The sequence below is a fragment of the Odocoileus virginianus genome, chromosome 17, assembly GCF_023699985.2.
Source record: "Odocoileus virginianus isolate 20LAN1187 ecotype Illinois chromosome 17, Ovbor_1.2, whole genome shotgun sequence".
Taxonomy (NCBI): Eukaryota; Metazoa; Chordata; class Mammalia; order Artiodactyla; family Cervidae; genus Odocoileus; species Odocoileus virginianus.
Window position 1 is genome coordinate 23,958,065 of NC_069690.1, and position 27,719 is coordinate 23,985,783.

The 27,719-nt window shown below is 47.7% G+C and overlaps 5 protein-coding genes across 9 annotated transcripts in view; 3 read left to right on the forward strand and 2 right to left on the reverse strand.

Moving 5' to 3' along the window:
- Window positions 1–3,575: 3,575 nt before the first annotated feature.
- On the reverse strand, window positions 3,576–11,716 carry C17H17orf100 (chromosome 17 C17orf100 homolog). Of its 2 annotated transcripts, XM_070478914.1 has the most exons (3): window positions 10,717–11,716; window positions 8,512–8,675; window positions 3,576–4,427 (listed from the first exon to the last, which is right to left on the reverse strand). In XM_070478914.1, exon 1 carries the CDS (start codon window positions 11,427–11,429, stop codon window positions 11,031–11,033), a length of 399 nt encoding a protein of 132 aa, XP_070335015.1. In that variant the 5' UTR covers window positions 11,430–11,716; the 3' UTR covers window positions 3,576–4,427; window positions 8,512–8,675; window positions 10,717–11,030. The 2 variants fall into 2 exon arrangements, with proteins under 2 accessions (XP_070335015.1, XP_070335016.1); XM_070478915.1 differs by lacking the exon at window positions 8,512–8,675.
- On the forward strand, window positions 11,211–19,917 carry MED31 (mediator complex subunit 31). Of its 2 annotated transcripts, XM_070478913.1 has the most exons (5): window positions 11,211–11,294; window positions 11,947–12,069; window positions 12,763–12,840; window positions 13,298–13,394; window positions 17,196–19,917. In XM_070478913.1, exons 1-5 carry the CDS (start codon window positions 11,279–11,281, stop codon window positions 17,386–17,388), a joined length of 507 nt encoding a protein of 168 aa, XP_070335014.1. In that variant the 5' UTR covers window positions 11,211–11,278; the 3' UTR covers window positions 17,389–19,917. The 2 variants fall into 2 exon arrangements, with proteins under 2 accessions (XP_070335014.1, XP_020738512.1); XM_020882853.2 differs by lacking the exons at window positions 11,211–11,294; window positions 11,947–12,069 and adding an exon at window positions 11,785–11,909.
- Window positions 18,757–21,075, reverse strand: TXNDC17 (thioredoxin domain containing 17). Its single transcript, XM_020882855.2, has 4 exons — window positions 20,790–21,075; window positions 20,119–20,200; window positions 19,621–19,696; window positions 18,757–18,994 (listed from the first exon to the last, which is right to left on the reverse strand). Exons 1-4 carry the CDS (start codon window positions 20,932–20,934, stop codon window positions 18,926–18,928), a joined length of 372 nt encoding a protein of 123 aa, XP_020738514.1. The 5' UTR covers window positions 20,935–21,075; the 3' UTR covers window positions 18,757–18,925.
- A 217-nt stretch (window positions 21,076–21,292) lies between these two features.
- The window catches only part of KIAA0753 (KIAA0753 ortholog), a 56,742-nt gene continuing 50,315 nt past the window's right edge, over window positions 21,293–27,719 (forward strand). Inside the window, exons 1-3 of one of the 3 annotated variants that reach the window (XM_020882850.2) lie at window positions 21,293–21,389; window positions 25,398–25,930; window positions 26,777–26,939. In XM_020882850.2, the coding sequence (XP_020738509.2) occupies window positions 26,847–26,939 (93 nt within the window). In that variant the 5' untranslated portion in view covers window positions 21,293–21,389; window positions 25,398–25,930; window positions 26,777–26,846. Of the gene's footprint in view, window positions 21,390–25,085; window positions 25,931–26,776; window positions 26,940–27,719 lie in introns of those variants that run through there. The other 2 variants (XM_020882851.2, XM_070478912.1) reach the window with 2 other exon arrangements.
- On the forward strand, window positions 21,572–25,052 carry LOC139039047 (collagen alpha-2(I) chain). The gene has a single exon (XM_070478872.1). The coding sequence runs from the start codon at window positions 21,696–21,698 to the stop codon at window positions 25,050–25,052; it is 3,357 nt and encodes a 1,118-aa protein (XP_070334973.1). The 5' UTR covers window positions 21,572–21,695.

The window sequence follows — 27,719 nt, forward strand, 5'->3', positions numbered from 1 at the left end:
TGTGTATATGCACCACTTCTTTATCCATTCCTCTGTTGACGGACATGCAGGTTGCTTCCATGTACTGGCTATTGTAAATAGTGTTGCAATGAACACTGGGAAGCATGTATCTTTTTGAATTACAGTTTTCCTGGGGTATATGCCCAGGAGTGGCATAATATGGCAGTTCTATTTTTAGTCTTTTAGGGAACTTCCATACTGTTCACCATAGTGACTGCACCATATTTACATTCCTGCCACAGAGTAGGAGGATCCCCTTTTCTGCACACCCTCTCCAGCATTTGTTATTTGTAGATTTTTTTGACAGCGGTCATTCTGACTGGTGTGAGGTGATAACTCACTACAGTTTTGATTTGCATTTCTCTTAATAATAAGTGGTGTTGAGCATCTCTTCATGTGTTTGTTGGCCATCTGTACGTCTTCTTGGGAGAAATGTCTATTTAGGTCTTCTGCCCATTTTTTGAAGACCATCTTTTGATTGGGTTCTTCATTTACTTGGTATTGAGCTACATGAGCTGTTTGTATATTTTGGCAATGAATGCCTTTTCAGCTGCTGCTTTTGCAAATATCTTCTCCCATTCTGAGGATTGTCTTTTCTTTTCGTTTATAGTTTCCTTTGCTATGCAAAAGCTTTTAAGTTAATTTAGGTCCCATCTAGCCATAGTTTTGAAGGATGAATAGTTTTTCAGACTTTCCTTTTTTCTTACAACAAATAGTAGGCAGCCACTATGTCCCAAGTGTCAAACTAGTAACTGAGAGGCAGGATACAGGCCCTTCCCTTTGAGAAGTCTGGTAGGAGAGTCATGTGAATAGTGACAATAATGTCCTAGATGTAAAAACATAAGTGCAGAAGTGTGTGCAAGATGCATCAAAGGCCAGAGGAAGGAACTGTCTGTTCTATAGCGGGACGCGAGAGCAAGGGTCGGAGCAGGGAGCTGGCTGAGGCAAGGAACCGTGTGTAGCAGGAGAGTTGTGCTCAGGTACTGGGACTGGATTTTCTTGGGCCCAAGTGCTTACCGAGTTGCCGGGGGGTGTGAGACCACCACCCAGCAGCTGGGTGCAAGCCTGGTGGTTTCAGGTCAGCTGCCTGTGGACGAGCCATGAGATCTGGGGAGAAGGTTGACCACCGGACTCCGGTTCCCACTCCTTCACATATGAACTAGTGGCCTGAAGCCCCACGCTTGACCTCTCAGCTCCACGTCCTCAAGTCTAAACTGGAGACTGCGATAACACTAGTCACACCTACTTGGCAGGGGTGACATGAGTAAATGGGATGATACAAGTGGAGCGCCTCCGACAGAGCCCAGACCTGCAGTTTACGTAAAGTGGGAGCTAGTCGATCTCCCTGCCAGGGTCACCTGGAGGCAGTCCTGTGTCTGAGGGCAGGGGGCAGGGGGAGGAAGGGTAGTGGGGTTCCAGGTCTGTGGGCAGGGACAAGCCCACTCCTGCTCTATCAGGGGCTGAGAGGTGATCTTTGGTGGATCCCAGGCCGGGTTAGTCACAGGGGCTGCCTGTGTGAGCCTGGCTGGCTTGTGCTCTTTGTGTTTTTTCCTCCTCTTTTCTAAACCAGGCCCCTTTGGGCAATGCCAGCCTATATGTGACAACTGTGCCCGACGGCCAGGGCTTGGCCTATCTGACCCTGGGACCCTGGTCAAGGTCTGGGGCAGGAATCTTTCAGAGTGCAGAAGCTCCGAGATGGGCCTGACCATGGGAGGTTGGCCTGCTCTAAGGATGGTGCCTCCATAGCTCTCCTGGAGAGCTGGCTTTGGCCCAAGGCTCGGGCCCAAGGCTCGGGCTGGGCAGAGCATCACAGCATCAGGGGTCTTCTCAAGGGCCCAGTGCTGACCTGGTCTTCATGCAGGCTGCTCTGGGAGGGGCTCCACTGAGACGGGTCTCGTGAAAGGCCAGTTACCTGCCAGTGCTTGGCGTCCAAAATAGAATCTGAAGGAGCAGCAAAGCCTTTAATTCAATGTGTCTCAACAGCGGGTCGGTGTGGGGATAACTATGATCTGACCGGTCATGGGCTGTAATTACGGAGTCAGAATAAAAAATTACAGGCATTGTGTGGACTTGTTTTAAATATAACGTAATCCACACCATCCTCTCTCTTATTTGCTAGATTTGAGGTGCAGTCTTGGGCAGTTGGCACAGGTTCTGCCTGACGTGTAGCAGATAAAAATGGCCCTTGCCCAGTGAAAAGGGCATGGCAGGAGGCCTCCCCAGACTCTTAATGTTCCCGACTGCCCATGGCCTGTAATCCACAAGCATACGTGCACATGGGTATGCGCAGGCCTCTGTCGTCCATGTTATCTGTACCCCGCATCTCCCCCACCAGCCTCCCTGTCTCCAGCCTCCCCCAGCCAGTCTACCAGAAATATCTTTGTAAAACACAGTCTTGAGGCTTAAGACCCATTAATGGCGCCCCTCTGTCTATAGGGTAAATCCATCCAAACTCCTAGTTCTTTCGGTTTCAAACCACCTTTCAGCATCATGTCTGGGAACAACAAGCAGCCATAGAACCGAGGTGAAGGGCCCGGGGTTCCCGACTATGTGGGATTCAACTCACAGGCTCCATGCCTCATGAGCTGAGTGAGAGTCTGGGCAGGTTATCCCATCCACGTGCTTCAGCTCCCTGATACTGTAGGTTGTTGAGAGGATGGCATGAGATAACACATTCCTGGGATGACCGCAGGCATGCCTCTTTTCCTCACCGAGTCTCAAATTACCTATTAAAAGGAAGCGATAGACTCATCGTCTTTCGGATCAGTAAATGTTTTTAAAGTGACATTTCTTCATGTAGTTGTATGTGATGAGACAAATATGTGTTATTAGCTCAACCTTCTGGAAAGCAAAGTTGAAAGACTAAAAACATGTTTATACTCTAAGAGTATGAATAATCTAAGGGAAAATTCAAATTGTGGACAGAGATTTATATTTAAAACATTTTTACCTCAGTGTTTCCCCACCACCTCAGTGTGTTTTTACATCCTTGAAAAATGAAAAACATAGATGACAAACATTGGGATAACAGTTAAGTATTGGGTTAGCCAAAAAGTTCATCCAGGGTTTTCCACAGTAAACCCTGAACAAATTAACTTTCTGGCTAACTCAGTATTTATTTATTTGTGTGTCTCACTCAAAACTTGTATGTAAGAATTAAAAGTGTTTATGAAGAATATTTCACTATGTTGAAAATGCTTATAATGTATACTTTATAGTGAATAAAGTACATACAAAATTGTATAATATATACTGTATGATCTTAGTGATAATAAAAATATTATTTCTAATTAAAATTATCTTTGGTGAATCTATGGTATTGCATTCCCTTCTTTGTTGTTTTCTGTATTTTCCAAATATTTAAGAATGGGCATGCATTTTTATGGGCTTCCTTGGTGGCTCAGTCGGTGAAGAATCTGCCTGGAATTATGGAGACAGGGGTTCGATCCCCGGGTTAGGACGATTCCCTGGAGAAGGGAATGGCTACCTACTCCAGTATTCTTGCCTGGAGAATTCCATAGACAGAGAATCCTGGAGGGTTACAGTCTATGGGGTCACAAAGAGTCAGACGCAAGTGAGCAACGAACACGTTCACTTTTTTCCCATGCATTTGTTATATAATAATAGTTTTAGAAAGAGCTGAGTTATGTTGAAAACATTAAATGAAAGGGCAGAACACTTGATGTCAGAGCTCCTGTCTGGCTTTTAACAATCTCCCTGATTCTAATGTTCGAGGACCATCCACGGAGTCTGAGGGGTGACTGCAGAGACCCAGACCCCCCCAGGCCCGTCGACCTTCAGTGCCAGTGGCGGCAGGCAGGCCTGGTGCCTGGGGTCAGCAACTCGCCAAGCACCAGGGTTCACCGGGTGCAAGTGCATAGCTTCCCTTGAGGTCAGGTGCTTCTCTGAAGTCTTTCTGGAACCTTCCCAAGTGCTCAAGAAGCTTCAAGACCATTGGAAGTGGAGCAGTGTGCCAGGCCCCCATTCCCGCCACACTATGGAGTGCTGGGTGCTCTCCATCTCCGTGGGGCCGAGGGGGTTTTCTGCCTGATAAGCGAGCTCTTTCTACCACTTTGGGCAAAGGGCTCGTGGGAGCCATTGGCCTCTGTGGGCCCCTCTGCCATCACCCAGCTGGACTCCGGGACCCTGCTCACCGGCTCTGTCAGACCCCACATTCCCAAATGCCAGGACATGCAGGTCTGTTTGGCGCGTTGTCCTGAGGATGGAGAGCCTGGCACACATCATGAGAGGGGCTTGCTGAGGAGGGCCAGCCTGGTCATTCCCAGCCGTTTCTTGGGCGGTCAGCCCAGATGAGCCCCCGCTGGAAGGAAGAACCTCGTCTGAGTTCACTGGGGAGGGCCCAGCGTCTGGGTCCAGCCGGCAGCTTGTCAGGGCTCGTCCCGGACCGTCACGAATCAGCCATGTGTCTGCCCAGTTAGAAACCGGAGAAAAACAGGATTCAGAGGTGGAAAGCTGGAGACAGGCTTAGAAAGACAGAGGTCGACACGCCGTCAGTGAGAGGTGGAAAGAGACAGACACACGGGGCCTACAATGCAGCAGGAACCCATCAAAAGAAGGGACCAGTGCCTACAACATGCTCATCATCCTCGATGTAGTCAGGGAAACGCACGTTAGAGTAGCTGAATGTGCTACTCCACACCTACTAAATTAGCACTCATTAGGGAAATGATAACATCTCATGCTCTGAGGCTGTGGTAAAGCCAGCTTAAACACACTGTCAGGGGCCCTGCAAATTAGCACAGTCTTCTAGGGAAGGAATTAGGCAATACGGCTCTCGAGCTATTAAAATGTTCATCCTCTTGCCTGTGGTAATTAAACTCCTGGGAGTGGGTTGCAAGGAAATAATTCAACAGAAAAATAACAGGCCTGTACATAAAAGGATGACGAGTGCAGTGTTCTCGTCCAACTAGCCTGTCCAACAGGCTATAGGAAGGCTGCTATAAATATTTACACAAATAGCGAATATGAAGACTGTGGTATGTGCAAATAAACAGAAAATAAAAACTATCAGTACATAAAAAATAATACATACATGATCCCACCATCTGGATGTTTGGGTGGCCCCACCCTTTCTGGCGAATGGTGGTCCTTGGCTCCTCACACACTCCTGTCTTCCCAAGGGATCTGCCCTGCCGCTCCCTGTCTGGAGCTCTCCAACCATGAAGCCTGATCCGCAGACCTCAGACTGATGGGGAGACAGTCTCAGCTGAGGCTGCCCACCTGGACAGCTCACTTGGGTGGCCCCAGGGAGTCTGGGTGATGCCCGCTGCGTCACTCCAAGGTCATACCCCAAGAAGTCAAGCCCGAACTGACACAGTGGAGTTGCATCCTTATTTAAGAAAAGGGATCAAGTTTGATTTTGCAGGCTCTGAAGTGTCTTGTTATTTGCAAGCACAGCAATCTGTTTAAGCCAGCTGCAGTCTGGACTCCCAGCTGAAGCATCATAAGGTGAAGGCAATTTATAACAGATGGAAGGCAAAGGGAAGGAGGGCTCATGGGGTCACCTTTCCTGGCCTACCCCAAGAGTAGGCACAGATCTGCTTCTGGACTTGAATCATCCTGTTTCCATCTTCCCCTAGCTCCTGGCGACCATCTCAGAAGCTGGCACTGAGCAGGAATTCAATAAATCGTGGGTGAATAAAAAGAAGGGAAAAAGACCATGTAGTATGAGTGAGCATGTGTCACTGAACAATTCTGTCTTTATTCAAAGACCGTCTGGCTTTGCAAATGTGTCCTTAATTGTGCTCTGGAGAAGCTACACCCCCCGGTGTTTCCCTGCTTACTGCCAGGGGATGCCCGTGCCTTACAGCGGGGCTGAGAACAGTCAGTGACCATGCCTGTGTCCAGACAAACCAAACCTTGTTCATTCGGTCCGGGCATAGTCACTGGGCACAAAGAGGCTTTGTGATAGGCCCTGCCCTTGATGTGCTTTCAGTCTCATGGGAGGGACAGGAATAAACAAGCAGGAGTAATTTAAAGAGCGATCACATGGGTGCTGTACACAGAGGGGCAGCAGTGGGGAGTGAGAAGATTCGGGAAGCCGGCTCAGGGTTGGGTGGAAGACCAGGCTCCTTGGTGAGGGTGGAAATGGGGCAGGGCTTTGCGGACAGGCAGGATTTTCTCCTCCATGGAAACCAATGGAGGAGAAAATTTCGAGGAGGGGATGGTCTTCGGGGTCAAGTGCTACAGGAGGATCAGGGAGGATGTGGACCGAAGAGGCTGCTGGACGTGACACTGGGATTAACAGAAAGAGACTTGGGGGGAAAAAAGAAATTTAAAAAAAGAAAGAGACTTGGGAAGGCTCTCTGGCTCTCCAGCCTCTCGAGTCAGCAGAAGCTAGTGGTTACGGGCACAAGCTCTGGAGTCAGCTTGGGTCTCAGCGCCTCTTCTTCCTGGCTGGTCACTCGGGGTAGGTGCCTTAACCTCTCTGTGCTCCCGTGTTCTGATCCACCTCATGTTGGTGTGAAGGAGGCAGGGGTGTTCTGAACAGTGCCTGGGGGAGAGTGAGTGCTCACCATGTGCTGGCTGGTCTCCACTCTCAAGGCTCCTTTTGGAATGGAACGTGTAACACGAATGTCCACCCTTAAATCAGTGTGGGCGTATCACACGAAGATGCTTTGACTTTCAAGACGAACGTGGCTGGGCCTAATCCTGAATCACAGGGCCTTAGACTGAGAAGCACCAGACAGGGAAGCATCCCCAGGGTGTGGGGAAAAGTTCAGAGATGAGAAGGCGGCCTGCGGGTGGAGGCTGGGAAGTGGCTGCGGCAGTGCCGCCTGGAGTGCTCCTGGGGAGGGCCAGGGAGCTCCTGGCGCTCTGGTCCCTCTCAGAAGTGGTCACTGCCGCAGGCAAACAAGCTGGATTGTCCGTTAACAACTGTGATTTTCTGTCACCTCAGGCCTGGCCTCAGGCCTCTGTGCTGCCTGGCGCGCCCCCGGGATCTCTGCTCAGCTAAGGATCAGCCTTTGCTGCCGTGCGGCGTGGGGATGGTCTGACCTCTGCTGTCCACGGTCTGTCATGGCACAAACTCAGACACTGGCACGGACTCACAGGATGCATTTTCTTTTTTCAGCTTTCCGGATAGTGACTCCCAATATTAACATATTTTACACTGTGACAGGGCTTCCCAGGCAGTACTAGTGGTAAAGAACGCTCCTGCCAATGCAGGAGATGTTAAGAGATCCGGGTTCGATCCCTGGGTTGGGAAGATCCCCTGGAGGAGGACGTGGCAACCCACTCCAGTATTCTTGCCTAGAGAATCTCAAGGACAGTGTCCATAGGGTTGCAAAGAGTCGGACACGACTGAGGAAACTTAGCACGCTGTGACAATACAGAAAAATTTCACAAAGCAATTCTTACCTTTACTATGTGTGAACTCTCTGATATGTTCTATATTTTCTATTTTTTATTTCATGAGTAAGAAAAATGCTGATCACAATACAATAAGTAGACCGCACAGTCCCAGGCTTTCTCATGCATCTAAAAATCCATTCACTTAGGGAACTAAATTAGTGCCTCATTTCCCAAACACTAATCAGTGTGTTCCATACCACTTTCAAATTTCTGGCCACACTGAAGGCCGACTGTTTATGGAATCTATTTTTTCTTTAAATCAATTAAACATTAAAAAATGCCCACTATAGCTTAAGTAAAATATTGGTGAAATAACAAGTATGAATGTTAGTTATATACATATATATAAAATTATATATATGTATATAATCCATTTATATTTATATTATATATAATTCACTGTTGAAATTCAACATTCAAAAAATGAAGATCATGGCATCTGGTCCTATCGCTTCATGGCAAATGGATGGGGAAAAGAGTAGAAACAGGGACAGATTTTATTTTGTTGGGCTCCAAAATCACTGTGGACGGCGACTGCAGCCACAAAATTAAAAGACGCTTGCTCTTTGGAAGAAAAGACAAACCTATGACAAACCTAGACAGAGCATTAAAAAGCAGAAACATCACTTTGCCCACAAAGGTCTGGGTGGCTTTTCCAGTAGTTGTGTATGGATGCGAGAGCTGGACCATAAAGAAGGCTGAGCGCCAACGAATTGAAGCTTTTGAACTGTGGTGTTGGAGAAGACTCTTGAGAGTCCCTTGGACAGCAAGGAGATCAAACCAGTCAATCCTAAAGGAAATCAATCCTAAATATTTATTGGAAGGACTGATGCTGAAGCTGAAGCTCCAATACTTTGACCCCCTGATGCAAAGAGCCAACTCATTGGAAAAGACCCTGATGCTGGAAAAGACTGAGGGCAGGAGGAGAGGGAGGGACAGAGGATGAGACGGTTAGATAGCACCACCAAGTCAATGGACATGAGTTTGAGCAAGCTCCGGGAGATGGTGAAGGACAAGGAAGCCTGGTGTGCTGCAGTCCATGGGGTTGCAAAGACTTAGACACGAGTTAGTGACTGAACAAAAAAAAAAAACACTGAAATAAATATTTAATTATCAAAATAAAAAATGTTCTCATACCTCCTAAAATCATCTTACACACCAGCAGTGTCTGCATTCCTTACTTTGGGAATCACATATTCAAAGATTGGTCCAAACATCTCATTTTCAGTGGGGGCAGTGAGGCCCAGAGGGATGAATTCACTTATTGGAGGTCTAGTTTCTCAGTCAGTGGGAAGGTCAATCTGCTTAGGGGAGAGAAAAGAGGAAATAAAGGAATCAAAGTCTTATCAGTCTTAACACTTTTGGAGAGAGGCCTTACCCTGTCATCTTGTTGGAGCCCAGGTATCAGTGTGGAGTTACCTTGGCAGAGCCATTTTAAGCCTGGATCTTAGATATTATCTTTGGAGGTCCTGATCCATATCATGTTACATATATTACAAGGTGTGCCCATTGACCCTTATTAATTTCAATTTTGCTATTTTCTTCTACTTGGATGTTGAAGCCAATGGATTTTTGAAGCTTCAACCATTTTTTGAGGTCCTAGGATTACAGCCTGCTGTGCCTAATGGATAAAGTGGCCCTGGGACTGGTAAAGAATCTCATCAAAGACACACTAAAGAACCATTTAGTTACGCTAGCCTTTCTCTTGGTATCTTTAACCGGTATTGTGGACAGGCCACTGACAACGAAATGAGTGAGTCTGCAGTGGTAAAATCCTTGCTGTTCTGACAGTCCGGGGGGACAGTGCTACTGCAGGTAGGCTAAGTGCCATGTGACTGGCAAGGCGCTCTCACACTGTGCCTCAGTCTCCTTATTAAGTAAAACAAATGGATTAGATTCCAAGAGAGTCAGTCATCTAGAAATCAAGTTCTTGGCTTCTTCACAGTAACCTTTCAACCCGTTTTCTAGGTACAACTAATAAGGAGATCAGGAGCATTTATTGCAGAAAGGTCTGGAAGTATATACACCAAGTTACTGACATGAATTATTTCCAGAGGATGAAAATGGAAAGCGATTCTTTACACATCTTGAATTATTTCATTTGTTACATTAGGCACATTATCACTTTTGTAATGAAAACATTAATAAAGGACAGTTAAAGAAAAGCAAGCACTGTGCTCATTTAAAAACACTGCTTAAGAGTGTGTATCTAATGCACATGGTCTGTCACATTAAAAAGAGACAGTAAGCTCACCAAAGACTAAAATTCCAAAGTCTTAGTCTATAGCAGAAGTTTGATGAAGCAGAAGCATCAGGGGTGCCTCTGGGGTTTTATGACATTCCCCTGGCCTGAGCCCTATTCCAGTGCACTCCCCTGTAATTAAATAAATTAATGTGAGGAATGACTGGGCACAGTGCCTGCCAACAGCAAGTACTCTATCTCCCAATGAGGTCCCACAGAATCCAGGTCTTTACATCCTGCTAAATGGGATAAAGAGCACATATTGTTGAAAGTAGGCATGTCCCTTCATTCCCAGCCAAGGCCGCCTTGAATGGCTCCACCTACTAATCTGTTAAGATTTACTGATCTAGGGGGTAGCCCTGACCTGCCTTCAGTTGTTGCTGACCAGGTTAACTTAGAAAAACAGGGACCGGTCAGCATCTATCACATCACCTGTTTGTTTCCTTCATAGTGCTCATCACAATAGAAAACTCTTGGTTTGTCATCTGTTGTCTGCCTTTTCACTAGAATGTAAGCTCCCCGAGGGCCAGGACCCTGTTTGCCTTGTTCACTGCTATAGCCCAAATGCACGCCCAGCACAGAGTAGGTACTCAATAAATATGCCTCCCCTGCACCTCCTCAAATCACAGGTCACGTTTCCTTTCTAAGATTATTCTTGATTGTTGACCTTCACTTTTCACTTTGAACTACATGTGACCTCTATTTTTTTTTGTGTGTGTGACCTCTATTAAAACCTGTATGCATAGCTACCAGGCACAAGGACTCGGTATGAAGAGAAATATATTGAAACATAAACACAGGCCAACTAATTAATTAAGGAAAGTCTGTTGCTTGCACCTCAGGTTTGCAGCAGGCATTTAATTCCACCAGTTATAATTTGTTTGCTCCTTGTCCATAAGTTTGAAGCAGCCAAGGTCATCCAGTGAGTGAGTGATAGTCGCTGAGTCGTGTCCAGCTCTCTGTGACCCCATGGATTATAGCCTGCCAGGCTCCTCTGTCCACAAAATTCTCCAGGCAAGAATACTGGAGTCGGTTGCCATTTCCTTCTCCAGGTTTGAGGCAGCTAAGGTCATTCAAGGGGCCCCAAATTAAAAACTCACCTGCTTTGGAGGCTCATACAGTCTCTCTTCCATCAGCTTAACACATCTAGAGCCTGAAAACTTTTTCTGCTGGCTTCAAATTAAAATAGTTCACTGGGTCAAAGACTTGCCTTTGGTCCAAGGTGCAGGAGGGTCAATGAATGTTGGCTAAGTTCCGGAACCGCAGCTTGGCTCTTTCTTAAATTGATTTGTGGACTGTTTCCAGGAAACCAAAGATGATCGGTCCACCTGGCAGCAGGCAGGCTGCGAACTGGAGGCGATTCTGCCCTGGCCAAGGGCCATGGCCCTCATGTGGCCCCGAGGAAGGCAGCATTTCATCGGGCCTTTTGGACGTTCTGGCGGGCGGAAGGCTTCTCCCGCCGCGGCGGGCTCTCCACGCGGTGCACAGACGTCTCCACTCGCAGGGACGAGGCCCTGACGTGGCGGGAAGCCGTCTCCGTGAGCTGCGAGCGGGTTTCCGCGTGCTGGGAGGACACCTCCAAGACTCGAGGGAGTCTCTTCCCAGAGGGGGAGACGGAGGGCTCCTCGCTGCGGCGCTGGGTGGTCTCCACCTGCCGGGAAGATGTCCGCACGTGACGGTAGGATGTCTCCACGCGATGGGACGAGGTCTCCACGCGGTGGGACGAGGTCTCCACGCGGACCGTCGCCGTCTCCTCGGAGCGGATGGATTCCGCCCGGGCCGGAGAGGGCTTTCCCCGAAAGGGTGAGGCCATCTTATAGGGGTAACGGGGCTAGGCTGACCTTTGGAGGCCCCACCGCCCCACGATCCCCGAAGGATTATTTTATAAGGTGAGGAACGACGTCACATGCCATTGTGACGCAGGCAGAGCAGTGGTCGAAGGTCCCGCGACCCACGTGGAGGCACCGTGATCTTGGGGCAGGGAGGCCTAAGATTCCTTGGGAAACCTGGGTTCGGCCCCTGGAGAGCACCGTCTGCCCCCGCATCGCCCCCCAGCCTGTCAAGAGCCTGTCCGGGTGGAGGCGGGGTCGGGGCGGGGCGGGCCCTGGATGGGCGGAGCCACCCGCCCCCTTGCGAAGCTGTGCCCGCCCCCGCATCCCACACGGCCCCGCGGCAGGAAGGGGACGCCGCGACTTCCGGACCTCCCCGGTTTCTCTGATCCTGGCTGTGTGGGGCTGCTGGGGAGTTAAAGAGTGACTGCTGGTGATGGCCGCGGCCGTCGCTATGGAGACAGGTGAGTAGCGCTCCGAGCCTCGTGTTTTGTCAAATAGAAACTGTCCCAGGCCCAGACACCTGCTTCCCGGAATTTTTTGAGAATCCAGGCCCAACTCCCGGCAGAGTGAGTGATCGGAGCGGGAGGGACCAGGGCTCTTCTAGCGTCTGGAAGGGCGAAGGTAATTTGGCTTTTTCAGAGTTTGTTTTGTTGGCTGATCCTTTCTCCCCGTTGGTTATTCAAACACTGGCCCCACCGGCTTCCGGCAAGACTAAAGGAGAGATTTTGGATTATAAATCGCTTCCTCAAGTTGTTTTTTTGCATCTCAGATGAGCTTGCCTAAGTTTAAAATATCGTCAGCGAACTCTTGAATTACTGTGCCACTGACGGGTCTCACCTAAGCACGCGTTTCTTGATCTTGCATACTCACCAGGGTCTCTTTCATCTTGCATTCTGAACATCGCTTGATGGATTTAGCATTTACTTTGCTTTTGCTAAGCTTGATTACTTAACAGCTTGTAACGTATTATCAAAATAAGGCAAGGCACATTGCTGCAGCTTATCCTACTGATCACTGTGAAGTCCCAACATAGTGGCTCACGAGTGATTAATGTTCTGCTCCATGTATGATCTTGTTTTCTTTGATAATGTAACTTTAGATAAACCTTTATTTTTTTTTAAATCAGGGCGTTGCTTTCCTTAGACTTCTAAGGAAGGTTTTCCTTCTTCCACACCCAGATTAGGAAAACATTTGCATGCTCTTCTTTATGTAACCCAGCATTAGTCAGGTGTCTGTACTGCTGTTTTCTGTCTACAAATCAGTATTATATACAATGACATTTATTTTAGATGATTTTGCTATCTTCTCTCCTAGATGATGCTGGAAATCGACTGCGGTTTCAGTTGGAGTTGGAATTTGTACAGTGTTTAGCCAACCCAAATTACCTTAACTGTAAGTTGTTGAGCACCTCATTGAATTGAGTAGCTAGTCATGATTTCTGATAGAGGAGTCAAGATTCATAGTCCTGTTGGCCCCTTGTATCCTTGAATGCAACCTCAGTTGGTGTAATCTGCCCATCCTGAGGGTGACAGCACTGTCATGGCACTCTGCTGTTTTGTACAAGGAACTGGAGCATCTGTGGATTCTGGAGTCTGCTGGGTCTCTTAGAACCAACTCCCTGTGGGTTCTGAGGGATGACTTTAGTATCTCGTTTCATACATTCTCAATAGAATGGAATGACTTCTACTGGTATATATAATTGAGCAAACTGGGACTTCTGTTTTGAATTCAGTGTGTGTTGGTGGTGGGAATGTTATGTAAGTAAATTCTTTACGATTATGTTAGTCACAAATGAGTAGTCCAAGGACTGGTGTGCTCTACAGATGTATTTTTTTTTTATGCCTTTCAGTTCTTGCCCAAAGAGGTTACTTCAAAGATAAAGCTTTTGTTAATTATCTTAAGTACTTGCTTTACTGGAAAGAACCAGAATATGCCAAGTATCTAAAGTAAGTTTAATTTTTATAGTCCTAAACGTGTGTGTACTTTATTATACTCCAAAGCACTGATGTTTAATAGACTTCTTAGTTTCACGTTGGGAAAAATGCCTGTTGAATCTCTGCTCTCCTTTCAGTTGCCTCCATTTTAATACGAGACACACTCATCTCTAACTTAATTGGGATTACTGCAGTATCTACTCACTGGTGTTCCTCCTTTCTCTCTGCACTGCCAAACAAAGAACCACCATTTTCTACACAGAAACCAACTTGGTCTCTTAAGAAGAGAAATAATATTCCATTAGAATCCTTTGGTTGCTTCCCATTGCATGCAGAAGAAAATCTAGTCTGTGTCCTGAGTGATCTGTCCCTGTCTTCTCTGACCTTATCTTGTACCACTCCCTGTATCTCACTGAGTTTCTGACCTCAAGGAACCCACAGTCTATATATGCAAGGACAACCATAGCCTGAAAATGAAAGAACATAGAAAGGGGTACTTTTGTAAAGCAAGGGTTTCTGGAGGAGGTAACCTTACCCTTAATAGCTTAATAGCTGCTTTCTTATTTTATATATCTTACATAATAAATACATGAATTTATCATTCAAGTTGTGCAATAGATACTCTCGTTTTAAGGCTTAGTGAAATGCAAGGAGCATACTATAATCACAAACATGTCTTTTTAATGGTAAAAAATAAGCCTTGAACTCCCACTGCTGTTTTGTCTTAAATAGGTAGTCAAAAAGCATTGATGAAACATCTAGCCTTTTTTTTCTCCTAAACAACACAAGTTTGAGAGGAGAATGTTTCAGACTTGTACTTTGGCTAAGCCACTTTTCTCTGTCTAATAACAGCTGATTTATGAAGTCCACATCCTCCTGTTGCCTGTGGGACCCTTTCCAGCTTTACTGGCCCCCTTTTTTTCCCCCTTACTGGCCCTTTATAAAAGAACCACTTATTCATTTAATAATCCAGAGAAAAGATTTTTTTTTTACTAGATTGCAACATGTCATATGTATGTATTATAGACTTTGTTGGACACTGAGCCCTAGACACCGTCAGTTTCAGTTTTACCCACAACATTGCTGAAATGGTCATCTGTATACTGGCTGGAGGTTTCCAGTGAACACATACTACTCCATTCAGGGGCAGCTAGATTGTTAGCTAGATTCCAGAAAGTTCCTCCTTGTATTATAACATGATATACCTCTGTGTAACTTTAACTCATGTTCTTAGTTTTGTCCCTTAATTAATCCAGAATCAATCTATGCCTTCTTGAAGAGTAGCCATTCAGATATTTAAATTTAAGAGAGGCTGCAAATTAACCCCCATTTCATTTCTGCACAAGGTTTTTGTTTACTAGTTGCCAACATTTAAAGATTGGAGAGTTTTGTATTTTGATCCAGATTTCCAGCTTCTCTGAAATTCTGGAAGATCTGGTAATCCCAAGTCTTTGCTCTCCCAGGTCAGTCATTGTCTAGAGCAGAGGAGCAGCTACCTCTTCTAGACAATTTCCTCCACCGTTTCACTAATAGCCACGACCTGCAGCTGTAGTTTCTCTCTTCCAGTCAAGGATTCACATTGTTGATTTGCTGGGATCTTTATGTCAGATAAAATCCTTCAGTTCTCATTTTCATCAGTGCTGTTAGTTGAGTTCTCCATTTATTTCTCATTTGTTTTTAAAAAAATCTAAATGCAAACTTTGCTTTTGTATCTCCTCTATTTCATCTTGTTGGTTGATGCTATAATTATAGCCTATTAAAATACTTATAGTCCCTTATTTTGAGCGTGGTCTTCTCCAAGTCTTATAAATGATCACTGTTATGTGTAAGTTCCAGTTATTGAGAAGTGCATTTGTTACTTGAAGACAGTCCTCTTGGTTGTCACATTAATTTATTTTATGGAGGAAGAAACTAAACCTTAAGAAAGATTAATTAAGTACCCTGTTCAAGGACACCCAGCTGGAGAATGGGCAGAGCTGGTTTCAAACCTAGGTCTTTGTTGATAGAACATCCTCATGCAAAGGAAATAGCTAGAGTAGGTGTGAGTAGGGCTTTCCAGCCTTAGCTGCCGACAATTACAAGCAACTATGTATCTCTGGCAGAGAAGGCAATGGCAACCCACTCCAGTACTCTTGCCTGGAAAATCCCATGGATGGAGCAGCCTGGTAGGCTGCAGTCCATGGGGTCGCTAAGAGTCAGACACGACTGAGCGACTTCACTTTCACTTTTCACTTTCATGCATTGGAGAAGGAAATGGCCACCCACTCCAGTGTTCTTGCCTGGAGAATCCCAGGGACAGGAGAGCCTGGTGGGCTGCTGTCTATGGGGTCGCAAAGAGTTGGACACGACTAGAGCAACTTAGCAGCTGCAGCAGCAGCACGTATCTCTGGAGTATAGGAAGCAAATATTTAATAAGGAAACATGGTGTTGGGCCCTGCTGTGGTCCTCAGGCCGGTAGCATCGGTATCACTTGGTAGCTTGTTAGAAATGCAGAGCTCAGGCTCCACCCCAGACTTTTGATAACCTGGTTCAGCTGGTGGCTGCTAGTTTTCTCTGTATCAAGTTACTTGTTTTTCGCTTTGTATTTAATACCTATCTTGTGAGGGAATGCTTTGAGGCTATGTAAATATCTTGTTTCATATTTTAGTCTTTCACCTAACTTTGGCAATCTATGGAAAATACTTGCTTGAAAGCTTTTTGTGATTTTCTAATTCCATAATTCTTTATTCATTTGTTAGTTGAAATTCAGTTGTAAGTACAGACTGTTTCCTTGTTCTTGATTGTTTATTCATTTTATAAAGTTACATCAGTATGGACTCCTGGATTCTTTATCTTGTGGGTTATAATTATGTATCTTCTTGAAGATCCCGGGTATAGCCAGTGGGAGCCCCTTCAAATTGGCTCCTGTGTACTTTCAACATATCCCTATATTTTTCGAGCATTTCTCTTTCTGCCACTCTGTAATACTCCAGGCTCATCTTGTACTTACCCCGTGTTAGCCATAGCATCAGCTGCGTCTCCAACCCACCCTGGATAATACTATTTAAAACCCATGATCTGGGTACTCGGTGTGCTCATTGGTCCTGTAGTGTCATTGATTCTAGGCTCTCTCAACACATAAAGCTAGAAATGTGCTGTGTGTATCTATTTCTATATCTGTGTGTGTGTATAAAGCCGTGAGTTCATCCTGATGTTTTTGATTCCAACTTAATAACAGGATTCATTCTAGCCTTCCCCCTTCCTTAATCTGAAACTACTTTTCTGGGAGCCAGAAGTTTGGCTTTCTGTTTACAGTGTATTTGCTCAACCTCAGAGTATATGTACATAATTTTGGAATTTTTATATCCCTGTGGAAAACAGGAATACAATATCTGAGCATAGTTTTTCCTGAAGTTGACCCACTTTTAAAAGCTGTCTTCTTATCATAGTTTATGGAAAACTAATAGGTATTAAACACATAATTATGAAAATAGTGTTCCTGTTCCTTACCTTGGAAATCACCAGAAGAAAATAGTGTGATTTGCCCCCAGATGTTGACCAGTTATTGTGTTACCAGTTGACAGTTATGCTGTTTACCAGTTACTGTGTGGTCTTAGGTAAATTATTTAATCTTTCTAAGCTTACATTTTCTCACATTTGAAAATTTTGCTGGCTTTTGATGATTAGCTTTTCTGTATAAGCAGAAAAAAAATGTATTACCAAAGTATACCAAGTTAATGTTACAGAAATGACAGACTGCAAAAGCATGTTTAAGTGAGTTAACTAGAGCGTGGTATTATTATGTCAATCATTAACTTATAAACTTAACCCCAGGTACCCTCAGTGTTTACACATGTTAGAACTGCTCCAGTATGAACACTTCCGCAAGGAGCTGGTGAATGCTCAGTGTGCGAAATTTATTGATGAGCAGCAAATTCTGCATTGGCAGCACTATTCCCGGAAGCGGATGCGCCTTCAGCAAGCCCTGGCGGAGCAGCAACAGCAGAATAACACATCAGGAAAATAAAAAGCTGGATCCCGACCAGGCTCTTAAGACATGTATATATTGCTTTTGTACAGTGAAGGAAAAAAAAAAAAGACTGTTCCTGCGTACCTTTATTATGGTAGCAGCCAGAACTGTTAGTGTGCTTATTTAATTGAACTTTTATTGTTACTAGATTATTTCTGTTAAACCAGAATTGTTTTACTTTGATTTCCCTGTGGATTTGTAAGCTTTTATTAGTATTTAACACAGAAATGTCTGAAGAACAGAAATGTTAGGTGCTGTAGACCTATTTAAGGCAGTGGGGCATGAGACAGGTCTGTCTCCTGGAGCCTTGCTGTCCCTCACATCAGCTACCCCACCCATCCTCTGCAGAGTGATAGTGACCTCTTGACATCAGACACCAGGAACTGCATTAAGGTTTTTAAATTCTACAGGCCGGAGACATACCTGTGTCATGAGCTGCTTTGCAGGAGAGCTTTAAGGAAGAATCATTGGTATGTCACTGACCTAGTAATGGCAGGGAGAATACTGGTGGTTAACTACTAATTGGACTCTTGATCTTGGACTAGAACAAAGGTGAGGAGCCTCAGATACTTGTACTCATTTGAGAAAGCTGACATTTATTTGGCAGATACCACAAACCCAGGCCCTAGGCTTAGCTGCATTCTCATTTTATCCTCAGAATGATCCATGTTCATAAAGGAGGAAACTGAGGTTTAGACAGGTTAAATAACTTGCCTAGGGTTACAGTTAGTCATAATCATTGAGACTGACTCATAGCCTGGAGTCCTTCCTACCACCAGGTTATACAGTCTCTGATCTCTTGGCCACCCACCTCATCCCAGTGAAGCACATCCAGAGAGCTGTAACAACACTGCCAGCATTAGGCAGAGGCTGGAGTAGATGGCGCTGGACTTTCCTTCAGTGGTTAGGTTAAGTTCTACACTGTAAAGCCAAAGGTGTTTTAGGAATAACGATTCTTTGTAAATTCATGGAATTTAAGGTAAAAGATCCTAACTCCTTCAAGATTTGGAAGCTGTCTACTGGACTGTTAGGGTCTTTGAGGTATTTGTCATCTCCACTAATACCTTTGTGCTACTACTGCCACTCCTAAAAACTTACTTTACCTATGGTAGCTTAAAAATACCCGTGTTATTGTTTCGTTACTAAGTTGTGTCCGGCTCTTTGTGACCCAATGGACTATAGCCTGCCAGGCTCCTCTGTCCATGGAATTTTCCAGGCAGGAATACTGGAGTGGGTTGCCATTTCCTCCTCTAAGGGATCTTCCCATCCCAGGGATCGAACCCATAACATCCCCTGCATTGCAGGCAGATTCTTTACCACTAAGGCAATGGAGAAGCCCCAAAATACCTTTATATTAAAGCAAACTTGAGGGTTCAGGAGCATTTTAATAGTGCTCTAATATTTAGATATATACCAATTTCTTTTACATCATCCTTGATTAATTTACTTATTGTTAACATGAATTCAAAGCAGACACAGTTTCTTTTATAGTAGAGCAAATTTGGAAATAGACATAATTTGCCATCAGCAAATCTTAATCTTCAGAAAACAACATCTCCACAAGGTTGGCCTGAAGACACTCAGATTCTACCAGTTTTTGAGGCTGTAAGAGAAGAACAGTCATATCTTAACCCACGGTTACAAAAATGTTATTAGGAAGGGAATGAGTTGTTATGCTTTGAATGACACAAGTCTTGAAACAGAAATTATCCCATACAGAAACTATCAACTAGTTGTAACAAGTTTTATGAAATAGTTATTTACTTTAAGGTGAATCATTAAAATACTTGGTTCCGTGGACTAAAACAGCAGACAGCAAGTCCAATTTCTCCCCTTCCCCTTAACTCTAATTGAGAATCCCAGGGCCATGACTAGAGGAGGTGCCCTTTCATTTCCTCCAGGATTATGAATTAAGTTGAAAACAACTATTGATGCCGCTGTTTTAAGGAATTATATGTGAATCAGCTTTCTTCAGCAGTGCTTACAGAATTTTAAAATAAGAGTGGCTTTTAAAAGTCACGAAAAAAACCCCAGTATTTGCATTATTAATACGTTATTGGGATTGGCCATAGGGTTGAACGGCCAAGTTGTCTGTTTTGAATGCACTGTGGAGAGCAGTGTGATGTTTGGGATGAAATGTCAAGATCTTTTCAAATTCCAATCCAGAACAAGTGAAGAGTTTTGATAAGGTGAATTCTATCTCCAAAACAGTTAAAGAAGGATACTCACTGTTCCATACTTAAGTAGTGTAGGCACTGCAGTTAATTTCAGGTTTTTCCTGAAGTCATTATTTGGATCTTTCCAACTATTTCAAAAAGAGAAAGTGATCATGAAAAACATTTACTTGGTTTCTTAAAGTCTGCTTGATATTTGATACATTCCCACTTTAGCTGTTAGTAATCATTTTTGTTGTAAACATTTAAAAAACCTTGACGTCTATGACCTATTCTCCTGTGCAAAATTTCATTTAAGTGAATATATACTAAGATATAAAATAAATGTAGAGACAATTAAGTTCTGAACTAACATCAAGCCAAATTATTGAATTGCCCTTACCTAATACAAATGGCTGAACATTCAAAATTTTAATTTGTATTTAATATCTTTTACTTGCTTGACTTATCCATGACTGAACCTTAGAACTCAGAAGCTGAATCACAAAGGCCCTTCTCGCCTGTTTGCAAGTCTAGTGTGTGTCTGAGAAATAGAAAACCCATTGCCACTTACTAAGGTTTTTCTCCTACTTGGCAGTAGATGAACACACATCCTTCACCAACATGCTTCAGCCCCTCTCGTACGACTGGTTCAGCTTTTTAAAAAGTTGATAAAAATGAAAGTAATTACAAACCAACTCTACAATCAGGCGCTGACAAACAGCGTCCCTCTCCTTTCCCTCAGTGTTGGTAAGTACTTAGACTACCGTGCAGTTAACTGAGGTTAACACAAGTTAGGTGGTTTTTCTTTTCCTTTTTTTTCCTGATTGGAGAAATCAGAAATCTTTTAAGGGTAAGGTCCGCCTCCTCAGTCCTGATTTGTCCCCAGGCCAAAGTGCCCAGCACAATCAAAGACATAAATCTTTGCTGAATTACGGAAAGGAGACCATCTCACGTGTCCTGCAAGACACTAGTCATACTGGGGAAGTGAAAAGTTCTAAAGCACTAGATTCCAAGATTACCTGGATCGAATGATTAGAAGAGCACTTTTGGCGGGGCGTGAAGGTCTTAATATATTGAGGAGAGTCGGAACAGGGTAGGAAAAGGCAAGAGGAAAGCTCAAATCGCCCTGCAGGACTCCGGGAGCAAGACTTCCTCCGCTTCCCCTCCACCCGGCTATCTGGCTATAACCTCGGCCTTCCAGCCACTTCCTCTGGGCAACTGCCTCCCGAATCCTGGCCTCACCCTGCACGCAGTCGGGGCACCAGCTTTTCCCTTCGGCGTCCTTAGAACCAGAAAAGTAGGCGAAAATGGTCTTGCCACTGTGCTGCTCCACCACCTGCATGAAATCCTCGTAGCCGGACACGCTCACCTCCTCGTAGCTGGCCATCGGGAAAGCGTGCTTCGGAACGCTAGCGGTGTCTCGGGTTCCGCCACTGAGGGGTGGGGCTCTGGGCGGGGTGGGGCGAAGCAGCTTCCGAATGGGCGGGGGGTAGGGCCGGACCTGGGGGAGCCCGCCCGGCTCTGCGGTGCTACGGGATCCTCTGAGGGCCAAAACTCCTCCGCACAGTTTCTCTGCTCTGTCTTGTCAGGTCTTTCTGCGCCGGTGGCACTCCGAAACCCCGGCTTCTGCGCCAGTCTGGTCCCGCTTCCAGCCCCATATGCAGTGGCTGCAAAACCTGCCGCGGCTCAGTCCCTGAGTCCTTTGGTGGCTCCGGAGCTTTAACGGCTCCCAAGTTGCCCTGCGCCTGTTGCTATGGCGACTGGGCCAGCGGCCGGAAGCGGGGCCTAGTCGTGACCCACCCCCTGCCGGGTTCCTGGTAGCCGCGCCGCTCCCCAGGCCAGGTGGGCTCCGGCTGGAGCTGGGGGGATTCTGGGAAGCTGCGTTAGGAGTCCGGGATCTGAGGGAGAGGAGACTTTGACCCGGGGCGGATCCTGCCGCTTGTCGGCACTAGTTACCTTTTCTTTTGCCGAGGCTTTAGTTGGGGGCGGGCGTCCGGGACTGGGCGGGGGTAGGGGGCTGGGAGGGAAGAAGGCTTGCAGGGCTGGAGCTGAGTGTGAGAGAGCGCGTGTGGAGCCTCCCTCGGAGCTGGTGCTGAGACAGAAAGTGCCCCGGGGCTGCGTTGGGAAGGCGGGAGTCATCCTGAAGCGATGAGTGGGGCGGCTGGCCAAGGGGCCTTGCCCGGGCCGGGTGTGCGCGAGCTCGTGGCGGAGAGACTGGGCCTATGCGTGGGACCCAGCCGGTACGGACGCGGAGTCCGGCGGCCGTGGGGAAAGAGATGGGGTGCAGAGATGTTCCGAGGCCGTGGAACTAGGCGCCGGGCGAGGTCCTTCGTGCGGGAGACGCGCTGCGTGAGTGCGGACAGGCTGCCGAATCGTCGGCGGCCTTGGGGGAGAAGACAAGCAGCGGGAAGAGCCCAGGCCTCGGAGAACGAGGCTGCGGGAACACCTGGCCCTGCAGGCTCGGTGGAGGCTGCACGAGACCGTGGGACCGTGTGGGTAAACGGGGCTGTAGGGGAACCGCAGGTGGTGGGGCCTGTCGGCTCTGTGTGGGTGACTGGCCCCGGGGAGGAGGAGACGGTTTACAGGAGCCCCCGGGGCTGTGAGAGGAAAGGTCGTCCGGGATCCGTGGGGCATGGGAGCATTCTGGAACTGTGGTTGAAAGTGCAGGCTATGAGGGCAGCTTCAGGTGGTGGACAACGAAGCAGAGTCGAGCTCCATCCTGTGCCCGCAGGAGAGGGGCCGGTTGAAAGGGGGGTTCCTGGTCGGGCTTCGTGGGTAGAGACCAGCCGTGAAGGTCTCACCGGACCGTGGGTGAAAGGACAGGCGGGGGCAGCCCCCCGGGGCCGGGGACTATCCATCCCTCCGGGCCCAGGGGCGGGCTGTGAAAGGGCCATGGGCTGCTGTGGGCAGGGCCAGGCTGTGAGGATGCCACCTGTGGCTGAGCCTGAGACTCTAGAGGCAAGTTCCGGGATTGCCCCACACCTGCCCGGGAGGGGACAAGCTGTGGGGGTGCCTGGGCCCTTGGAGGGGATTGGCTATGGGGTTGCCCCCAGCTCTTCAGCAAAAGGACTGACACTGCGGGTGCCCGGGGCCGCGGGGTGGCCTGAGGCTGTGGAGGTACCCAGAGCTGTGGCGGGAGAGCTCTGCTGTGGGGGGGCTCCGGATCCTTGGGGGAGACAGCGGGCAGCACAGGTACCTGGGGCTCTGGCACAGGAGGTGATCTGTGGGCACACCCCAGGCTTGTGGGGGAGAGGGCAGACCACAGCTGTGCACAGAGCGGCCCAAGGGGACACTCCCTCTGTGGGTGCCCCAGTTGTGCAGCGGAGGAGACGCGCTGTGGGGGAGACAGGCCCCAGGGCTCTTCCTGGCCTATGGGGCACCAGACAGCCTGTGGAGGTGCCTTGTGCGATTGAAGAGGGAGTGCGATATGGGGGTGACCCGTGCTTCAGGGAGAGGGGACAGGCCGGGTGGGCAGAGACAGGCTCTGGGGGAAACTCAGGATCCTGGGAAGCTGCCCAGACTGCAGGCTGGGCAGTGTGTGGTCCCGAGGAGCAGGAAGCAGGCCCTGGCAGTGTTCCAGGCCACTGGGGTATAGGACAGGCTACAGGGGTACCTTGGGCTCCCAGGACGGAAACAGGCTGTGGGTGTGTCCTGAGTTTGTGGGGAACACAGCAGCCATTGGGGGTGTCCCAGGCGGTGGGATTATCAGGGACCGGAGGAGTGCAGACCAGCTGCTGCTGTGTCCCGGGCCTGTGGGCTAGACAGGAGGCTCTGGGGGTGCCTCTGGCTGAGACAGTGCCAGCCGTGGTCAGAGAGACCTATGGTGGGAATGTCTTGAATCTCCTGGAAAGGAGGCAGGCTCTGGGGGAGCAGGAGGCTGTAGTGCCCGCTGCTGTAGGGAGTCCTGGGTCTGTGTGTCAGGAGACTGGCTGTGGGGACGCTTCCTGTCTCTGCCTGAGGAGCCAGGCTGTAGGGCTGTCTGAGCACGTGAGGGTGCCAGAGACAGCTGGGATATCCAGCTATAGATGTGCGCTAAGTCCCGGGGGTGAAGCTGCCCGGGTGCCCGCCGCTGTATGGGTGTCTGACTCTGTGGGTCAGGAAGGCAGCTCCAGGGAGGACTGGAACCTGTGGGCAGGGGTTCATGCTGCCGGGAGACCCCCGGCTTCAGGGATACCCACGGCTCCCCAGGAGCTGGGGTTGGCGGGGGAGGATGCTGGCTCGTGGGGAAGGAGACAGAGTGCCAGGGTGCCCATGCCTGCTGAGGTGCCCTGGGCCCCTCGGGTGTGTGCTCCTCTGGGGGTGGAGACTGGCTCTGGAGGGTTCTTGCACTTGCCAGGGGGGAGACAGACAGCAGGAGTTTCTCTGACTGCAGGGGTGTCTGCAGATGTTGGGGTGCCCGTGGCTCTCAGGGCGCCTTGGCCTGTGCAGGAGGTGGCTTGTTCTGTAGGTGTCTCAGGCTTATGCAGGGAGAGAGAGACAGTGTGGGGACCTATGGATGCCATGGATCCCATCAGAATGGGGATGCCCACCACTGCCAGAGTGCCTGGGCCCATGAGTGAAGAGATGGGGCCTGGAGGCATCTCAGGCTTGGCGGGAGGGAGACAGTCTGGGGGAGCATGTGTGACCATGGGGCTGCACACAGCCATGGGGATGCCAGGGCCTGTGGGGGAGGAGATGCTCTCTGGGCATTTTTCGGGCTTATCTGGAAGCAGACAGACTGCTGAGGTGCCGGTGGCGGCTGCCAGCATTTCCCTGACGGTGGGGGTGCCCTCAGCTGTCGGGGTGCCCTCAGCTGTCGGGGCCCCTGGGCCGCTGGTGGGCGATGTTACTTCTGGGGATGGCTCAGGTGTATGGGGAAGGAGACCCGTGACTGAGGTGCCTGTGGCTGCCAGGGCTTCAGGACTTGTGGACGGGGAGACTGGCTCTGAAGGCGTTGCAGACCCATGGAGGAGACCTGACAGAGCCGTCCCTGAGGCTGCGAGGGTGCCTTTGTCTTTGGGGGTGCTTGCAGCCGTAGGGGTTCCCATGGCAGGGCCTGGCCCTGCGGCGGTGTGGGTGACTGGGCCTGCGGGAGAAGAACCCAGGGCAGCTGTCTCTGACCTCGCGGGGGTGAGGAGACAGTTCGCAGAGGGCCCTGGGGCTCCCCCCATAGGGGAGATCGGAGGTAGAAACGTCCTGGGGCTGGTGGGGAGGAGCCAGCCAGTGGGGGTGTCTTACACCTGTGGGCACGGGACCAGATTATGGAGGTGCCTGAGGTCAGCGGGGGGAGAACTGGACTATGAGAACATGCCAGGAGTGTCCAGAACAGGTGGGACTGTGGGGGAGAATGAAGCTGAGGAGGTGCCCCAAGAGTCGCAGGAGGAGACAGACATCGGCCTCGTCAGAGATCACGCACGGCAGGGTGGGAGGAGACAGGCTGGAGGAGAGTCTGCCGTCAGGGCGGGGGGAAACAATTTGGGAGACAGTTTTGAGGGGGAGGACAGATTGAGGGGGGCATTCCACTAGTAGGGATGGCGTTGGGGGATCCTGGGGCTCTTGGGGAGGGAACAGGTTGGGGAGAGATTTGTCCTGTGGTGTAGGGATATCTTGGGGTGGAGAAGAGAGGCTTTGTGGAGACACCTCACCGCATGTGGGATAGCATATCGGGAGATTTCCTGGTGCAATGGGAAAGGGACAGGTTGCAAGGAGAGCGATGTCCTCTCCTTTTGGGAACTTTGTGTTGGGGAAAGATTTGGGGCCGGTGTCCCTGGACTTTGTGTGTATGTGTTTGTGTGTGTGTGTAGCATCACTTGAGGTATTCTGGAACTGTGGGATCATCTAGTTTTTTCCTGTTGGAGAATGGACCCATAGGCCTTCGGTATCCAGCCAGGGAGTACTGACCTTGTAAAAGTCCCAGTTGCTGAGAGCTCGACTCTGCAGGCTCCTTCCTCCTGCGGCTCCAGCCCCCGAACCATGATGACATCAGGCCAGTTGGGATGGCCTCACTCGTGTTCCTCCTCCTATCTTCGCTTTTGAGCGTATCTCTACAGCCTTAGAAACAAGGAATCTTTATATTCCTACCGTGTATCAGTCTTTAAGCAAATCCAGTCTACAATCCTTGGCTTTATTCAAAAGTTTAGGGAAATCCTGAGTTTCCCAGTTGAATTCCTATTGAATTATTTAAGAAGACAAGCTCTCCCCATACATTTAATGCTGGTCAACTTATGGAAAATCTGCTTAATTCGACAAATGTTGAGTTGAATTGTCTACCGTGCTCAAAACACTGTGTTGGGGAAAATCTCAGAGAAGCACATGACAAGGCCCTTCCCCTCAAGGAACCTTGTCTAGCTGGGAAGATGAGACAAATACCTGTGAAATAGATAAATAACAACACAAGCAAATGGGTGAGTACAGGAGGCGTGGTGTCTATAAGGAGGCATTCAGAATAGGGAGAGGCCCTCGCATGTGGTTTATAAAACACTTGCCTATCTTTAGACAGCTGTAGGGTGGTGGGGGTTAGGGTGAATCTGAAGATGTACAGAGGCCATTCTGCTAGTTCCTGGCAGAGTCATTCAGAGTTAGAATCTTTTGAGCTATCTAGAAGAGTGAAGTGTACTGCTTTTTGATTGGTAGTTAGAATTTATTAACGTAGACTATATCCATAAAACTTCCTGATGGAAAGTGTTTACCATAGAAGAGCTCTGTTTTTGGAATAACATCTTAATGGTGACCCTTGAGATGTGAAATTTGGGAGGAAAAGGACTCAAGAAGTAGTCATTAGGCTAATTGTCATTGTTTAGTTACTCAGTCATGTCTGGGACTCTGCGACCCTATGGATTGTAGGCTGCCAGGTCCCTCTGTTCGTGGGATTTCCCAGGCAAGAATACCAGAGTAGGTTGCCATTTCCTTCTCCATCGGATCTTCTCAACCCAGGAATTGAACCTGCATCTTCTGCATTGGAAGGCAGATTCTCTACCACTGAGCCATGAGGAAAGCCCAGGTCATTAGGCTAGTGTGTACCCTATTCTCGTGGAAGGTAGACTTTTCAACAGTGTAGTTGCTTTAGTATATGAAAGAAACCATCATATACCTGTCTTTAAGCTTTCTCTCTGCAGTGTGAGGTTGCTATGGACTACTAGAATATTCTTACATGAGCATAGCATTGTGTTTTACATAAGTGTTTTACATAAGTAAAACACAGTGCTTTCACTTTGAAAAGGTTGGTCTAAAAGTACTTTCTCTTATGTTAGGCAATGATTTTAGAGGAAAACTGTTGGCCAATGACTGAGCTTTCACTATCCGTCTACACTGTCTGACACCATGGGACCAGGCAGACCAGCCTCAGCCTGTGTTCATCTAGCATCTGATGTGCAACTCGATGGGAGGAGTGACCCCAGGAAACTTCAGACCCAGGTAGTTTCGTTTTGTTTTTCTCTTCCGATTTTTGTTGTTACGAAACATTTCAGAGAAAGAGAAAAGGACAATGAACACGTTTTAAATCACCTTTTAGATTTAAGCATTATCACGCCTAAGAAAATGGAAAAAAAAAATTCCCTCATATTCTCTAATAATGTCTTCTTTCAGCTTCACCCACTTGTCCTCTAAATGTCTTTTTTGTATTAATGAAAATCCTCACACATACAGCAAGCTGCATTTTACAGTGAATATATCTGTCGTTTAGTCCATGCCTCTAGAATCCATTCATCAATCCATCTTACTTTTGGATGCATAGCAAAAGAAATTGCAGGTGTGAGTACCCTAAGTACTTGTGCATGCATATCATACACTAGAATTCTTTCTTTGTATACTGTTTTCTTTTGAGGTATATTTTGCATCTTCAACAACTACATTGAAATGTATACATCTTGTCATATTTGCTAAGTTTTGACCAGTGTGTACACACACACACACACACACACACACACACACACACACACACGTATAAATCATATCTCAGATACTGATCATTTCCATTACTCCAGAATGTTCTCTTGTGCTCCTTCCTAGTCAGTCCTGCTGCCTACCCTTCACAGGCAACCACTATTCTGTTTTTTTTTCACCACAGATTAGTTTCTGTGTTCTAGAACTTCATGTACACAGAATCATATACTATGTAGCTTTGGTGTGAGGCTTCTTTCACTGGGTACAATGTTTCTGAGATTGATCCACCTTGTTGCATGTATCAGTAGTTAC

Excerpts from the sequence above, each read along its gene's own strand:
- MED31 (XM_070478913.1), top strand. Across the intron at positions 12,070-12,762 it reads TAGCGTCTGGAAGGGCGAAG|ATGATGCTGGAAATCGACTG; the intron begins GTAATTTGGCTT and ends CTTCTCTCCTAG. Across the intron at positions 12,841-13,297 it reads CAACCCAAATTACCTTAACT|TTCTTGCCCAAAGAGGTTAC; the intron begins GTAAGTTGTTGA and ends TATGCCTTTCAG.
- C17H17orf100 (XM_070478915.1), bottom strand. The coding sequence starts at position 11,429 with ATGGCCTCACCCTTTCGGGGAAAGCCCTCTCCGGCCCGGGCGGAATCC.
- TXNDC17 (XM_020882855.2), bottom strand. The coding sequence starts at position 20,934 with ATGGCCAGCTACGAGGAGGTGAGCGTGTCCGGCTACGAGGATTTCATG. Across the intron at positions 20,201-20,789 it reads GTGCCCCGACTGCGTGCAGG|CTGAACCAGTCGTACGAGAG; the intron begins GTGAGGCCAGGA and ends CTTTTTAAAAAG. Across the intron at positions 18,995-19,620 it reads CACTACTTAAGTATGGAACA|CCTCAAAAACTGGTAGAATC; the intron begins GTGAGTATCCTT and ends CTTCTCTTACAG.
- LOC139039047 (XM_070478872.1), top strand. The coding sequence starts at position 21,696 with ATGAGTGGGGCGGCTGGCCAAGGGGCCTTGCCCGGGCCGGGTGTGCGC.